Source organism: Myzus persicae, unplaced genomic scaffold, assembly GCF_001856785.1.
Source record: "Myzus persicae strain clone G006 unplaced genomic scaffold, MPER_G0061.0, whole genome shotgun sequence".
Classification (NCBI taxonomy): Eukaryota; Metazoa; Arthropoda; class Insecta; order Hemiptera; family Aphididae; genus Myzus; species Myzus persicae.
The window spans coordinates 580,606-595,860 of NW_019104300.1; the positions used below are offsets into that span (position 1 = coordinate 580,606).

At 26.3% G+C, this 15,255-nt stretch overlaps 1 protein-coding gene across 1 annotated transcript; it reads left to right on the forward strand.

The window, feature by feature from the left end:
• Positions 1–2,757: 2,757 nt before the first annotated feature.
• Positions 2,758–9,694, forward strand: LOC111040999 (transformer-2 protein homolog alpha-like). The gene is given in 6 exon segments (XM_022325127.1): positions 2,758–3,043; positions 3,168–3,345; positions 5,118–5,271; positions 5,739–5,808; positions 5,810–5,908; positions 9,442–9,694. Coding segments are annotated over 4 exon segments (444 nt in total). The 5' UTR covers positions 2,758–3,043; positions 3,168–3,173; the 3' UTR covers positions 5,858–5,908; positions 9,442–9,694.
• Positions 9,695–15,255: the final 5,561 nt, after the last annotated feature.

Genomic DNA, 15,255 nt, shown 5'->3' on the forward strand with positions numbered 1-15,255 from the left:
AGTCATTTGTTAAATTATTTGAGAATGACAACATTTAGTATGTTAATCATCAATTAACTTAAAATGTATTTATAAGTGATTGTAGGTAATCAATGTATTAAAAATATTTCTCATTAAGTATTACCCCTATTATTCTGTCTCTGTGTATATTTTTCACAGTTTTAATTTTATTACTATATTTTTTTATGACTGTCAATAACTTAAAATGTTAATTTTGCTAGTTAAAAATATAGTATCTAGCCGAATAATTAACAAAATGTTAAGCTACTCTTAGAATGTTATGCACAAATTGTAAAAACATGTATACTTAAGTGTTTTCTTTTAAGTTTATATTATTATTATTATTATTATATATTTTTTTTTACTTTACCTGTAACACCAAAATTAACAAAACAAAAAAAATACCATTTTCTGTTTGGCTTTTAAACAAAAATACATAACAATCATTGAAAACAGATTTTGAATTTTGATATTATTATTTGATGAAACAATCATTGCATAACATGTACCTTCAAAACACAAACAGTGATGAAACAGAATAATCAGGAAAAATATACATCAAGAGTTTTTGTAACCTGTTTTTAAAATTTTCTTTCAATTTCCAGTAAATATCCTTATGACTAGGTTTCAAATTATTTGTATAAAATCAGGTTTTCAAATTTAAAATTAAACTACAAAATAATTTGTTACTATTTGTGATTTGGACGAATGTTGTACAAATTTAAACTTAAGCGCTCATACATTTTTTTTACTATATAGTTTCGATATATTTGAAATACAGTAAGTACAGCTTATGAGGAACCTTGAATTTTTATTTTTATTCAAAAAGAAAATTCAAATTGAAAATAAAGTCAACATTTCAAATATCCCTAAGTACTGTAGCACAATAAAGACAAAATATTTTGAAAATGTTAGCAAATCTAGTACAACCTAATATGAATATTTTATAAAAATGTCTAGTCTACAGTAATTTTTTTTTTTAGTTATAAAAAAAAATAATTTTGTCAAAACTATTTTCGAATTTGCTTAAACATTTTTGTCGCAATAAAAGAAAATATGTCATTGTAAAATGAATGCATTTATCACTCCGTTTAGAATCTTAAAATGTTTTGAACTTTGTAGATGATTTACGGTATCTAATTGTATGTATAATTTATAACACATTGTATAATTGGTATTTGGTGCTTCGGGGTCAAAATTTAAAAAAGTAAGAAATTTCCAGTAAGTATTTATTTTCCTGTTCTAATATCTTTCTGTTGCGAATGGAGTGTTCTCCAAATTACCTAACGGCTAACTAATATATTAAAATTTAGTTTATGGACATATCGAACGTTTCTGTAGTGTACCTATTTTACCCATACAATTGTGCAACATTATTATTTATTATATTCTGTGGTAGTAATTATAAAATATCGAAGTAGTAAAATGCTCAAATCGGGTATAAAAGAATGAGATGGTAAGGTTTTTATTTCAAGTATGGTTTATTGCTGATATACCTATTTAATTTATCATGGTTGAAACTCGAAACTACGATTACATAATATTTTCTTCGTCTTTGATTTACTATCTGTATCTGCAGCTACTGCAATGCTGTCTGTGTTGAATGATTATAATTCAGTTTCTAACTCATAATTCATATATCATTACGACATTACGACTATACTGACATCTCTATTATATTATACAAAATCATCACCTGCAATTTTTAGCATAAATTGAAAATTTATATTATATAAGCCATCTGTCTAGAAATAAATTAAATCCGAATTAGGTACATTATTTATTTATTCTTATTATTTCTTTTGTATTTAAGAAAAAGCCTCGATAACGAGACCATAGGCTTGTTTTTACATGATACGGGCTTAAATAATTTAAACTAAATTGTACAGTTTAATATTTTTCATTTATTTTATATTATTTACAATAAGGTACTCCTCGCTTACGCTATCTATACCAAAGATGAAGCATAAAGTACATTTTGGCGTATTAAGTGCGATAGTTAAATTACAAATATTTTTCATAAATAATCATAGATTTTTGATGGATTTTTTGTCGGGGCCTATTGCATCGCGAAGGTGCTCAGGTATGTTGTATTTTTGTCGGGTCTCTTGCGTGTCTCTACATTCTGTAATGATGTGTTTGATCGAGGTCGGATATTCGCATGCAAGACATGTTCTTGGTGGCTTTTTTCATGAGATTGCCATGCGTGTATTGTGTATGACCTAGAGAAACTTGTGATTTTAAATATAGTAATATCAGGATCTGTAGTTATAAAAAAATATGTATATGTCATATGTCTGGGGGGGGGGGAGGGCTGGGCCCCTAGCCCCCCCCCCCTGGATCCGTCACTGCATCAGATGCCTTATTTATTATTATTGTTCTGTGCTATTAGAAATTGGGATACAAGACCGTGTGCGAAGCTGTAGACTCGCCTGTCCCGTACGGCCGTACTACCGTATGGCGTATTGGCGTATCATGTATCATGTATGAACAAACATTTGGTTATACTGTTGTGTGGTTTTAGTGTTATACCCATGAACTAAGATATAAGGTCAGCTTAGTTCATGGTTTTACCCCTCTCTTCATTATCTATGGTTTTACCGCAGTCCCAGAGACCACAGAATACTGAAGATCACATACTGTGGTTTCATGGTTATGGAGTATGGTTGAAAACTAATCACTTACCATGGTTGTAGTGAAATGTTTGCTAACGGTTCATTTTTCCATGATAATTCACTATTGTTTGATTACATTTATCCATAGTTCCTACTTAATTGATGGCTGATGCGTCTGCCGCTTACATTGGACGTTTGCACATTTGCCATTTGCCACAATTGTACTGTACCTACTCTATAGAATTTTCTTATAGCGGTATTGCACAACATTTCAATCGGCTCTTTTTGTTTATCTACATATTTCTATTAATTTTTGTATCGTTCCATTTAGTGAGTTTTTAGTAACGAAGAATACGTTGAAAACGTTGTCCATCAATACAATTTAAGTTCATGTGTGGTAGGAGACGCATAACTGAATTTAGTGAGACGTAAGTATTCATTGACGTTTTAGGGTATAGTTTAGATGATGATGATATTGTGATAAATGCTGATCACATCAACCAATTGAACCAAATTACGATATAATTTAATAATGTGATTTTTATATTGTAGTGCACCATGTCAAGAAGCAAGAGCCGTAGCCGCTCTAAGAGCAGAAGTCGCAGCCGTTCGCGCAGCCATAGGACATCACGCAGCTATTCTAGAAGCCGTTCGGGGTCAAGTCGCAGCCGCAGTCGCAGCAGGAGCAAGACACCAGTCGATAAACACAGGCTCCATGTCAGAGACATTGGTTAGTGCTTAACTACTTTTAGATCAATTTCACTAATGACTATTCAAGGCTATTAAAATTTTTAGTACAATTAAATAATAACAATTAATACATTTTAATTATTAACTAAATAGTTATAAATAAACCAATATTTTTGCTTTGTAATTAGGTAACCCTTTGTAGGTACATCCTCCATTCTTCAAACTTAGTCATTTAAATACATTAAAATAATAATTATAAGAATATGTAAATATATAAATAAATAGGTGTCTATTTGGTAATAATAATCTATGAATTTTTAATTAACAGTGTTGAGTTAATACAGTTAATATTTGATAATTTAAAATAATATTTTCCTCATAAAACTGTAGCAAACTTATTTTTATTAATGAAAAACGATTTCACTGAAATCAAAAATTGGATAGCTTGGTTTATTTGTTGAATCCATTAAATGGCCATAACACATACTGAAAAATGTATGGTATTTTGGTGGCCCAATTATAGGATCTGTTTAAAATATAATGCTTTCTACTTGTTGAGTTTAATACTTTAGAATTATTAATAAAGCTGAACTTAACAATTGTAAATAAACGTTTAAATCAAGATTGACTTAAATAGTTTGATCCAAACACAATACTTTTTATTTATTATACAATATCTAGTATGTATGTGGCCTACTGTGGTACAGTGTCTGGGGCTTCAGTGATCACTCGGTTTCTTAGTGGCAAATCCTTGCCATATATACATGTGTTTGAACCTGCCTTATCAACTGTAACTCCTACAATAGCTAATGGCCATAGTTTTCGGGCTCAAAAACATTAATTAAAAAAAAAATTCCTTATATAATAGTTTTATTGTATAAATATACCTTATTTAACAAAGTTTAATTTCAAATAGTTTGTACTCAACAACAGAAAAATGTAGTAGTCTATTTATATTTTTACAAACATTAAATCTATATATTTTGTATTAAATGCTTTACTATACCTACATGACGTGTTGTCTTCATCTTACAATCGTACTACATAGCAAAAATTGTTTAGGGGATAGAACAACTCAGGCCGTAGTCCAACCAAATTCTCATACTATTAAGAGGATAATATTTACCGTGCTACATTATTTTTATTTTTTCTATATCACAAATACAATAATATTTCTTATTGTTTAAAAATTCATAATTTCACACTTTAATAACTTTTTTTGTATTTGTGATGTCAAAAAAAATAAAAACAATGTTGCATACTAAATGTACTCCCCTGAATAGTGTGAAAATTTGGTTGTTCAGCTTGGAGTACAGCCTGAGTAGGTTTATCCCATGCAAAACAATTGTTGGTATGTTGTACGTTTGTAAGAGACAGACGACACAGTGGGTGTGGCGTCTTTTTAAACATTCAAAAATATTTCCTTATACTCATCTTTAATTTTTGCATTATTCAATTTAATTAAGTTAAGGTAATTATTAATAGGTAACTCTACAACTCTTAGATAATTTATTCTTTAGTTTACTGGTGCTGAATTGAGTATAAACAAACCATTTAGGTTTATTGAATTAATTTTTTATATTTAAATTAAAAATACATTTTACTTAAATTATAAGTATTGAAAATAATTAAAACATATATTCTTTCATGGTAAAGTTTAACTTAGAAAATCACTTTATTTGTATGCAACATGAAAATATTTTATAGAATATATATTAACAAAAGCTTTGAAGTAATTATTTTATCAGATAATGAAATATATTATTGTAAATTTCAGTTAATTACTGATGATGTATTTATTCACTGAATTAGGAAGCAGCATAACGAGACGTGATATTGAAAAAGAGTTTGAACGATATGGTACATTACTAGAAGTATGGATGTCAAGAACTAGACCAAGTTTTGCTTTTGTTGTGTACAAAAGAGATAAAGATGCAGCTGAAGCACAGAAACGTACTAATGGAATGTAAGTTACAGCAAAGAATATTCAATAATTAATATATTTTTTTACATTCAGTTACAGTTTTAATCTTAAGTACAATTATATATGATAATAACTGTATAAAATAAACTATATATGATTTTCAGTTGCTAAGCTTAAAAAATGTGGTATAAAATAGTGCATTACCTGCACTTGTTGTTTCTATTTTAATATAGACAATTTACAGTTCGCAGTTAGCTTTTAGCTTTGTTTAGAGAAAATTGATCTATAATGAAACTTAATCTTAAGAACATACACTGTGTTCGTGTATTGATTTTTTCAATAGTTCATTTTTTAAGCGAGTTTTGAGTGTATAAAAAGGGCAATTTTAAAATGCTCAACTCTCTAAAATATTGAATTACCCTAATAAGTATGTAATATGTATAACATATTGTGAATATTTTTCTCTATGCAACTGGTATTAATGTTACATCCAATGTGTTTGTATCTAGGGAATTGTATGGAAGCTTCTTAACTGTTAGTTTTGCAAAAACACGTGGACTCAGTCGTAGGTCATCAAGAAACAACAGTTATCGCGATTCACTTAGATGCTACTCTTGCAATCGTGTAGGACACTTCTCACGTTCCTGTAAAGAAGTCAACTATGGTTACAGACGTTAAGGTAATTATGTTTATTAATTAATAAATACAATTTTCTTTGGAAATATATTTTCTAATTTATGATGTGTATTTCTCATATTATAATTATGTATCTGATGAACAATTATTGAATATTGATCAACCATTGTAACAACTTATACAATAATACATATAATACATAATTTTAGTCTCGCTAAAAGTTAAAATAAGAAATTAAGGAATGCTCACACATTGGTTAATTGGTACAACAGAGTATTGATATAATTTATTCTATATTTCCACATTTTCTAGGTGTTATACTTGATAAATAAATTAATGATCTTGAGGTTTATTTTGTAAATAATGTTTTATTTAATTGGTGTCGGCTCTATTTATTACATTTATTATAGAGGTGTTGAATTATTTTTGCTTGCAGTTTATTAAACTATAACAGTTTTTAGTTTGAATATATGTTTAAAGGAAATTTAGTTATAATACTTAAATATGTTTAAAATGTGAAAAGTTTTTCTTATATACTCAGTTTTTTAAAGCTATATTAGTTTTAATACTTACAATAGTTTATTTTATAACAATAATTTAAGTTTAATTGTATTAAATAAAATACCAGATATGCGATTTTTTACAAAGTTGAATTCATGCAATCAAATATTTTAAAATTATAATTAGGTACAAAAAATGTATTTTAACTTATTGTAATTTTAGTTATTTAATTATTTATATTTTTAATAGGAGAAATGCATTTTAAAGTTTATTAATTTGTATTCAAATATGTTCCATTCTTCACTTTTATCACTTAGCATGCTGTTTAGTAATCACTTTATGTATATTTATTTATCATTAAAATCATGAAGATCATTGGATCATTAATTTTAAATATTATCGTACGAAACAAAATCAATAAAAACAGAATAACAAATAAATAATGAAGTTGACGTAAAGGTTCACTACTAATTGTGTTGTACTTAATTAAAACTTAATATATGGTTTATTTTTAGTATAATATAAATTACAGACATACGGTTTTAGTATTTTATGTTTAGCTTTTTCTTTTAGTATATAGATACATAGTAAATAAACTAGATTGATTCTTTAATCCTTGAAAATCTGGCATGTGATTAAATCATCACAATTTCTTTTTAATTTGCAACTTCTTATACTGAGTGATTCTTTTATCAAAGAACATTCATTATATTCATAATATTTTTGCATAACATATTTTTATCGTTACCTATAATTTTTTAAGTTTTTAATTTTCTGAATAACTAAATACAATTTTTATTTCTTATTTCAAACCAGAATATTTGTTGGAAGTAATTTGAAGTATGAAAATCTAATTTTGGAAGAGTAGTTCATGAATTACAACTTATAAGTATTTAAAGTTCCCCGTGAAATGTCACTTTACTACTCTATTTAAAGTTAAATATTTATAATTAATTAGTATCAAGACATACATAGATTGTGTATCAGAATACTGCTTTAGAATATGAAATAAAAAATGTATGTTCTCTTAGGTACACAACAGTAAAAAACTTGAGGAATGATATGATAAAATATTTTTAAAAGATTAATAATTTATTTTTTCAAAAATGGTTCTAGATAGAGATCGAGTCTTAAATAAAATATTAATCCTATGTACCTATTCAAAATTATGAATAGTGTTTTAATTTTTTATTATTAGTTAGTAAATAGTGTATTATCTATATGTGTATTGTTATACTATGAATTCCTATAAATTGTATTACTTGCTTTGATGAATATCTTATGCTGCTTTTTTAACACTTTAATCTTAACTTGCTTACTATAATAATATTCCTAATGATGTAGAGAGATTTTTATGTTTTATTTTCTTAAACATTAGGAAAAAACTATTTCTACATTTCAAATAATTGTATTATGAGCTATTTTGTGCATTCTAGTTGAAAAATTATTTATGTTTCAGACAACTCAAATTGTGTTTAAAAGTAATAACACTTTATTTCCATGTTTGTATACTAAAGTTTTATTATTTTTTAATTCCATAGATAAAGTTTTTAAAAAAAATGTTTACTTTTACAATAATAAAATATATTTTTTTACTTAAAAAGTATCTATTTTAGTACAAATATTATGGCATGGGATTTTATTAGCATTTACAAAATTTACTGGTGATATTTTAGTAGTAGATAAAGAATTTAAAAAAGGTTATATCTACATATCCATGTACATTTAATTTAAAAACTGATCAATTCAGATAACTGATTAATAGTTAGTACTGTCCTATATTGGATATCATATTGCATTTTATTCATGATCATAGTTATTAATTAATAAAAAAAAGTGTTTTTAGTTTAAGTTTAACATATTTAAATGGTAAAAAATGCATTTATAACATAATTATACTTACTATTTGATTTTTATAAAATTGTGTAAAACATCTACCACCCACAAATATATTAAAGTATAAAATTCTTCTATATTCTTCCTCAACTCTCCAATTTATATATTTATATAAATAAACAATGGATTTCTTTTTATTGGACTAATTTTTAGCAAATAACATCTTTAACTTAATTTAACGTAAAATTTAAAAAAAAATTCGTATAAACAATATTTATTTCTTTTTGTAATTATTCTTATCCTTTTGATATCTAATTTAATTATATCCATATAAAATAGTTTGAATTTTATATTCATATAGGAGGAATGTGAGTTGTTATGGTTAAATGAACTTAATTGGGGCGTCATTTGCCAATGATGATGATGGTGTTGTTGATATTGATGGTGTTGATTTGATGGTGTTGATTTGATGGTGGTCATGACACCAGTATGTTCCTCATTGTTGGCACAACATGATGGTGTGGTAGATTTTTATACAGGGCGAGCTCATCGAACGCCGTCCAATTTGTCAAAACTGTAATATGGTAGGTATAAGGTGTGTATTTAATCAGTGAAATGGAAAGTCTAGGATGTATAATTTTTTTATTTGACCTGTTCTATAATTTATGTTGTATTAATTTGTACTGATAATAGCCATGTCTCAAACAATTAATGCATGCTAAGAAAACAATAAATATTTGATTTTTCTTTTAAATGTTTAACTATTTGTTGTATACAGATTACAAGTTTATTATTTATTCAATTTATATATACATATATTATATATTATTTATTTATATATTCATAAAATATGATCAATAATGAACATTTTAAATACTCTTACATACAAATATTATATATGTATATGTATATATATAAGTATTTGTATATGTATATGTATATGTACACTGTAAAGGATATTCTTTGAAGACAAATGAATTTGAAGTGGTGTGGTAATGAAAACTATATTATCATAGCAGTACAAAATGACTACGTTTTCATAGGATATACTGTATAATGTACCGTATTGTCTGATTTATGTTGAATATTAAAAACATATAAAAGAAAAAAGTTATTTAAGGTATTTCTTCGATTTAAATACTACAGTATATGATTTTTCAATAGGCTTTAATATTTTTATTATTTTTATACAATATATTAATAAAATTTTAATTAAAAAATGTATTTATGTTTATACAGGTGCTGCTGACTGGACATCACCTACGAAAAGGATAATTTGTTTTTAATATTGAATAATATTCTCACATCAGTTTTGAACGATAGTAGTTTATATTTTTATTTTCATGAGCCAGAACTTATATATTGGTTATTATGTATCACTTAATTGATTTTGTTTGCTTATTTCAACCTGGATTTTTTTTAAATATTATTACACCTACTTAAATGGATTCAATTTGTAGGTATGTTATCGAAATAAATCTTTTTTTTTATAGTTGGAAATACTTTTATTTTTATCCACATCAATAAATTAATATAACTAATTGTCATTACTTAACATTTATATATATTAATTAAAACATCATCCTTCCTTACAACTGTTGTAAATAATTTACAATTGATTTAATTAAAAAAAAAAAAAAACAATAATTTCTCTTTCAAATTCTTAGATTCTGATTTCTTCAATGAATATATTGGTTTTACAATGATGTATTTATGTGTGTGTGTGTGTGTGTGTGTGTGTGTGTGTGTGTGTGTGTGTGTGTGTGATTGTTTATTTTTTATGAGTCATTTGGATCAGTAAAAATGCTTCCATCTTCAACTTTGAGAGTGGTTTTTGCTAGTAAGTCGAATGTAATTTGTACATTAGATATATCTTACATAAAAATTAAGCACTTCATAATAATCTGGAAAAAACAAATGAGTTAATAACATCTTTGTTAGTGAAAAAAAGGTTGAACTGAAATACAAGGTTCCTCTAAAATTCTTAACCTAATAAAAATATTAAAAATACCCAGTCAAATTTCTTCTACAAGCATTTAAACTCCAGATTTTTACCAACATCTTGATTAAAATGTAAATAATTTTGTGGTTGAAAATTCATTAAATTTTTTATTTTAACTGTAATTTAAGGTTTCTCATAAATTGTATTTAGGCAACCCATGTATACATGCTTACATTTTTACCTGACTAAAAAAAGAAAAACAATTAGTTATTTTGTTGGAAATCAAAAAAATATCTGCAGGGAGTTGGCATTTTTTGCCATCATTTAAATTAATATTTATTATTCACAATGCAATTTTCAAGAAAGTTAGATTTATTTTAAGATATTTGTTCTACCGTTATAATGGTATGTCTGGTGGTCAGTACTGGGTTTATGTGTTAATAAATGATTATTGAATAAAATATTCAAAAATGTTTTTAATATTCATGCCTAAGATTTGATAATCAACATAAGGTTCTTTATGAGTAGTTCATATTGTAACCAAAAATAAAAAATGTTACACAATTAATTCTTTAGAAATTTTACGTTTAAATGATATGAAATTAGTTATTTAGTTAAAAATTAAAAATTAAGGATTTTTGTTATTTTGTTGTAATGTTAAAATATGGGTACTTGAAACAATTGACAATTGTTCATTTTTATTAATTATTATATTTTATACACACAATGACATATTTTAATGAAATGTTCTTGGAAAAAATTAATTCAACATACTGTGTATTAATGATGATGAAATAAATTATTCATATAGGCTGACGGATTGTCTTAGCTCAGAATAATTTTACGTATACAATTCTAATTCAGCACATACCTACATTACTGTGACTTCTTCTGTGATAAAGATACTCAAGATACCTTCCTACAGTAAAGTGGTTATTACTTATACTTCTTTTTAGTTTATTCATACCAATGAGTTTTCAATGTTATTGTTATTCAACATGGTTTGTATAAATCTTTTCATCATTATCAAGTATCACAAGTTACAACTAGGTTGATACCTTATAAACTTTGATTTGGTTATTAGTTATTTAATGTTAACAAATTATTTAATCAAAATAATAAATTACTTAGGTAGGTATGTAATATACTAATATTAGTAATATTATATGACTTAAAAGGTTAAAAAAAATTAACCATAAGTATTCAACTATTATAATATTATAATTTTCATCATAACCATTTAAAAATAGTAAAATAAAAACATGTCTTTAAAATTTTTTTTAAAATTATTTTTGCAATAATTAATCACAACTATTGTTGATTGTTATGAAAACATACCTACCTAATCTAATAAATTACCTATTCTTTCAATTAGTAATGAACAATATTATAGGTAGGTAACTGATGATATAAAAAAAAATGATACCCACCTCTCAAACGTTGGTAAATCTCAGAGGCAATTGCTTCTAAAATTATTTTTTGTCACGCACTAATGGACTACCCATATATCATTGTATCCATGAGTATATAAATGTACAAACATTATAAGTGTTATTACGACTTGGCGAGAAAGGGAAGAGTGGTCAGTAGCCGGTAGGAAATAGGAATGTGTGAGAATGAGAGATGAGGATGTCTATCATCAAACGTGACGCCTTAAAACTCTTAACCTACTTACGTAATTTTGAATTGGTATTTGACGCTAAAACCTCTCAAAGTGGAATATTTATTAAATATGCAGGCATGCAGCCAATAGCCGTGTAGGACGTGTAGGTACCTAAGGTACCTAAGGATACATAAACTTATAATATTACATAGGTACCTATGTTTTTATTTTAATTTGGAACATAATTACCTATTCCTATATTTTTTAGGTATCTACGTATGTACCCAATAAAAATATGTATAAAGGCTTGTTATACAGAGTGATTTCACCAAGCATGATCACCCTCTTTTTTTACAATAATGTAGTTATTTAAAATCTGATTTTTAGAATTTTTAAATATACTTAAGGACAGTAATATTTTCTATTACTTGAGATATTTTTATACAGTGTCCTGTAGAGATGCAAATTTCTGTTTTCAAATGAGAACCCCTATTATTTATTGAAAATTATTTAGTGGAAATCTTTTTTGAACATTTTGTTGTAGGTAACTAGTTCAAAATTTGAACGAGTAGTTTTCGAGTTATTTAACTTCGTGTATTAATCCATGATAATGGATTTTGAAAATATGGGCTTTGTTGATTTGTAAATTTTAGTGATTAATATTAATCTATGAACATTAATATATTGTAAAAATGGTCCAAGTACGAATAATAAATAGGTACCTATTAGGTTCAATATAACATATATTATATATTTATGTAAAATAAATATATAATAGGATACTGGATAATAGTCCATAGACTTCAGTACATAACTTAAATCTATAACTAAACTTGTTCAAATTTTGAATTAGGTAGATATATAAAAATGTTCAAAAAAATCTACTAAATTATTCAAAGTAAAAAAAGCCTAAAAAATAACTGTATTCATACCTAGATTTTTTAGATTTTTTAGTTACGAAAACCTTGTTTTAAATTTTCAATTCTTAGCTATAAAAGTTGAACATTTCATACATTTTTAACTACAAAATCATTTTCAATTTTATAAATATTGTCGAAATTTGAACTTTAAAAGCTTATAAAAAATTATTTATAGAAAAAAAATTAAAATTGAAAATGTCTGTCAAAGCGTCAACAGCTTAAACAATTTCAAATATTTTGAAAATTGTATCAAGTATATGAAGTGTATGAAATGATGAAATAAAGATTTGGTGTAAATTTCAAGTGTCTACAGTAATTCGTTTTTGAATTACAACAAAATAAGAAAATCGCTACAAGAGAAATCGAGTGAATATCCAATGTTGTAAAAATTTCAACTTCAAACGCTCATAAAAAAGTAATTATACACTTTTTTTTTTTGATAGAAGTAGTCAAACCTGTAAGGAGTCTTTTATTAAATTTTTAAATCTTAGATATAAAAACAAAAACTTTTATGAATTTCTAACTAAATATAATTTGCTAATCTTCGTGATTTTTACGAATTTCCTCAAAATTCTAAGTTTAAACGCCCATGAAAAATTATTGTCGATTTACGCTCAACTTTTTTTTAAAATTCCATAAACAACAACTTACAAGAAACTTTTTATACATTAACAAGTTTTTTGACGGAGCAAAAATTTTTTTATCGACTAAGTTTTAAAAAAAACAAATAATAATCGAAAATTTCATATGCCTACAAATATTTCAACACAAATCAACATATTTTGAAAATGTTACAGTGTATAGAAAATGTTAGCAAATATTTAGTAAAATGTTAGAGTTACACTAAAAGCCAAAATCTAATTTTTGGAAAACTTATTTTGCTTAAAATTTCTTGTCTTTCCTTAACTTTTTGTTTGTTTTTCCTGTTGCTTTTGAAAATTATTGGACATTTTTAATTTTTACCTCCCGATTGCACCAACTAGATTAACTTTTCTACCAGAAAAAAGTTACTGTTGAAGAAAATTGAAGTACTTTTACTAGAAGAAACCTTGATGACAGACACAAAAAAAAAAAAAAAATAAATATAAAAACACATCATTGTAAAATCAATACATCCATCGCTCCGCTCAGAATCTAAAAGGGGGGTTATTATTTGAAAAACAGAAGTTTGTAACCCCAGAGGACATTTCATAAGTAGTATACAACAATAAAATTCAGGAATTTGAAAAATGTGATTACTGTTTTGAGTATATTTCAAAATCCCAAAAATCAGAATTTAAATTAATTAATTATTTAAAGAAAAAATAGGGGTGATCATGCATGGTGAATCACTCTGCATGTATTTTAATTATTTCTGATACGTCCCTTATCCATAGCAGTAAGCACCCATCACAGTTTTATCCTATGAATAATAATTCCGAGTCATTGACATGTATATTGTATAAGTAGGTTTTCTGTATTCATCTTTTTGCTCCAAGGCCCCACGGATAGATCTAAGAATGAAAAAAAAATATGAACCTAATACCTATAATACATATATTATCCATACTGATTGCTGGATACCTACTCTTACCATAGGTAATATTAATAATAATTTAATATTGCAAATACTAAAAAGTGATAAACCATAAATAAACGATAAACGTATTGTACCTTATTATTTGCACTTTGTAGGTATTTAAATATAAGAGACTTTAGGTATTATTGTCATAAACTACTATGAAAGATATGAGTATTACCTACACATTTTTATAAATTAAATATAGAGCAATTTACTAATAAAAAAGATTTTTTTGAAGTATAAAATATCCATAAGTGGATATCTCCATAGACCATAGCTATTCATATTTCATACCTGACCCGATACCATTATATACACCTATATTGGTAGCTAGGTAGGCACAGTGGTCGAAGTGGGGGTGATACGGAGGGATGACATCCCTCTACTTTTTTGTATTTACATTTTTCATCCCTCTACTTATTTTGTCTAGACTAACGCATTCCTCCTAAGACTTGTGTTTTAAAATGAAATAATTATTATGATTTTTATACTTATACCTATGTATAAGAAAACTTTTTATTTTTCGTATAGGTCTAAATCTGAATCGTAAGGCATCTCTCCACTTATCTTGATCCATTTCGACCACTGGTAGGCACATTATAATATAACAACGTGTATCGATATACGTCTCATCACGTCTATACGAATTTATATCTACTTAGTAAGCAGTGCATACTAGTTACTATAGTACATTTTACTCGTGGCGACTTCCGGATATCTTTTGAGTACAATTACCAACAAGCTAGGTTTATGTAGGTACCCATAATACGTAACAAATTATACGCAAACGTTAGCAGTGGCACAAAAAATTGAAAGAGCTTGAGCGCGTATGTATATAGGTAACCACCTATTACCTATACAATATTATAGGTATCACACAATACACTATTTACTATATACATATAATACTTCTTTTTGTATATATATATTTGTATAATGGTATTTGCGCGCGCGCGCGCGCGCTCGAGAGTTGGGTAATATGTCGTATATACATGTGTTTTTGGGTAAATGCGCGCGCACGATAGTT